Source organism: Octopus bimaculoides, chromosome 19 (assembly GCF_001194135.2).
Source record: "Octopus bimaculoides isolate UCB-OBI-ISO-001 chromosome 19, ASM119413v2, whole genome shotgun sequence".
In the NCBI taxonomy this organism is placed as follows: Eukaryota; Metazoa; Mollusca; class Cephalopoda; order Octopoda; family Octopodidae; genus Octopus; species Octopus bimaculoides.
The window spans coordinates 21,794,422-21,796,136 of NC_068999.1; the positions used below are offsets into that span (position 1 = coordinate 21,794,422).

The window sequence follows — 1,715 nt, forward strand, 5'->3', positions numbered from 1 at the left end:
AAATTCCTTACACATATGAATGCGCGCGCGCATACATATATACAATCAGAGTGAGCGATAAGCATATAAAGAGTGAATGTGAGTGTAGTAATTGTATACAGAGAAGGAGCAATTTACAATGAGAAAAGACTGATAAACCGAAAGAGATTCTGAAATTTTAAAATGAAGTAAATATTTTCAGATTTAATATATTGACATCCTTTTTCGCGTTTAATACCATTTTGTGATTCACTTATTCTAGAAAAATGTTAGAAAAATGTTAGAAATGTTAAGTTAGATCATTTTTATCCAGTCAGTAAACATGATTTGGAAGCTAGCATCTTCTGCATGATAGTTGTCTACCACGTAAATAAAGTAAAATCCTCACAACTACGTATTTAAAAAAAAAATGAAAGCATTTATATGTCGTATCGAGAGTGGAGCGGCGTGCGGGAGAGATATACATATACAGAGAGAGAGGGAAGCATGCGGAAGAGATCTACATATACAGAGAGAGGGTGATAAAGTGTGTGGTAAATATATAGAGAAAGGAGAAAGGTTGAAAAGACACACAGATCCAGTTGAGACATATAGAGTGATAGATCTGTCGATCTAAAAGTTGCAAAAAATTATGAAAAGGTATCTGTTTTTGTTGAGATGACTGTCACTGAAGTTTATTTTTGTTTTGCCTGAGTCATTTCTGATCCAGCAAGTCTGTGAAAAAAGACATTTCAGTCACAACCGTCCATCTTCGCTTTTCGATTTTTTTATTTAAAATATAGTTTCATTTTCGAATATGCCGTTGGAATTTTATAACAAGATTTATGCATTGACAGCAAATGTAGCTGTTATTCCTAGAATGATGGGCGACAACATTTCACACACACACACACACACAGGTATACATACACAAATTTATTGCTCGTTGTAATTGCATAGTGCCAGGTTAGTTCTGATCGCACTGTCCGACGGTGAAACGCATTAAACCAATGAACATTCTTTTATTTATTTTTTGTTTGAAGTATAGTGTACCTCGGACTACATCATCCAATGTGTTCTTTAATAAAAAGAAAGAATAGCAGAGTGTACTCTTAATGAGATTTTAGCTTCAAAAAGACGAGATGGTCGTCTGAAATGCTCTTAAAAAGTCTGTGATTACAGAGGGAGTATTTTAAAACACGATCACATGATGGTCATAAATGGAACGCTTTGAAAATACAGGATGGTCACGATTGGAACATTTTAAAATAAAGAATGGTTATGATTTAAACACTTTTAAAAGAGGGGATCGTTTAGTAAGAAAGACGCTCGTTTCGTGCACCAGCGCATTTTCGCTCACTCAGTGAATAAATCGGAGTTGTTTTCCATTTCGAGAATTTTCAGAAAAGTAAAAACAGATGACACTATAGGAGTACATGAACAGTCACCTCCCTTGACTTGGGAAATATTTAGATAAACTAAGTTGCTATCGATTTTTCATTAATTCGTCGTTGGATTATTTCTTAACAATACAGACCCTAGCCACTTTCCAAGGGTTTTCGAATCTACCACATTAACAAATAAGAGGTAATGTTTCCAAGTGATTCTGTAATACAAAAGTATAACTTTACTCTTTAATATATCCTACCCGCAACTAGATTCAGGTCCATCTCTTTGAAATGATCACCATGGATGCTCAATGTGTAAGTGAATACATAACAGGTGGTCAGTTTCATCAATCAACTGAGGAGGATTTA

At 34.5% G+C, this 1,715-nt stretch overlaps 1 protein-coding gene across 1 annotated transcript in view; it reads left to right on the forward strand.

Moving 5' to 3' along the window:
* Positions 1-305: 305 nt before the first annotated feature.
* The window catches only part of LOC106872943 (caspase-3), an 11,789-nt gene continuing 10,379 nt past the window's right edge, over positions 306-1,715 (forward strand). The window contains exon 1 of the mRNA XM_014920121.2: positions 306-1,680. Coding sequence (XP_014775607.1) covers positions 1,638-1,680 — 43 coding nt within the window. The 5' untranslated portion in view covers positions 306-1,637. The remainder of the gene's footprint in view (positions 1,681-1,715) is intronic.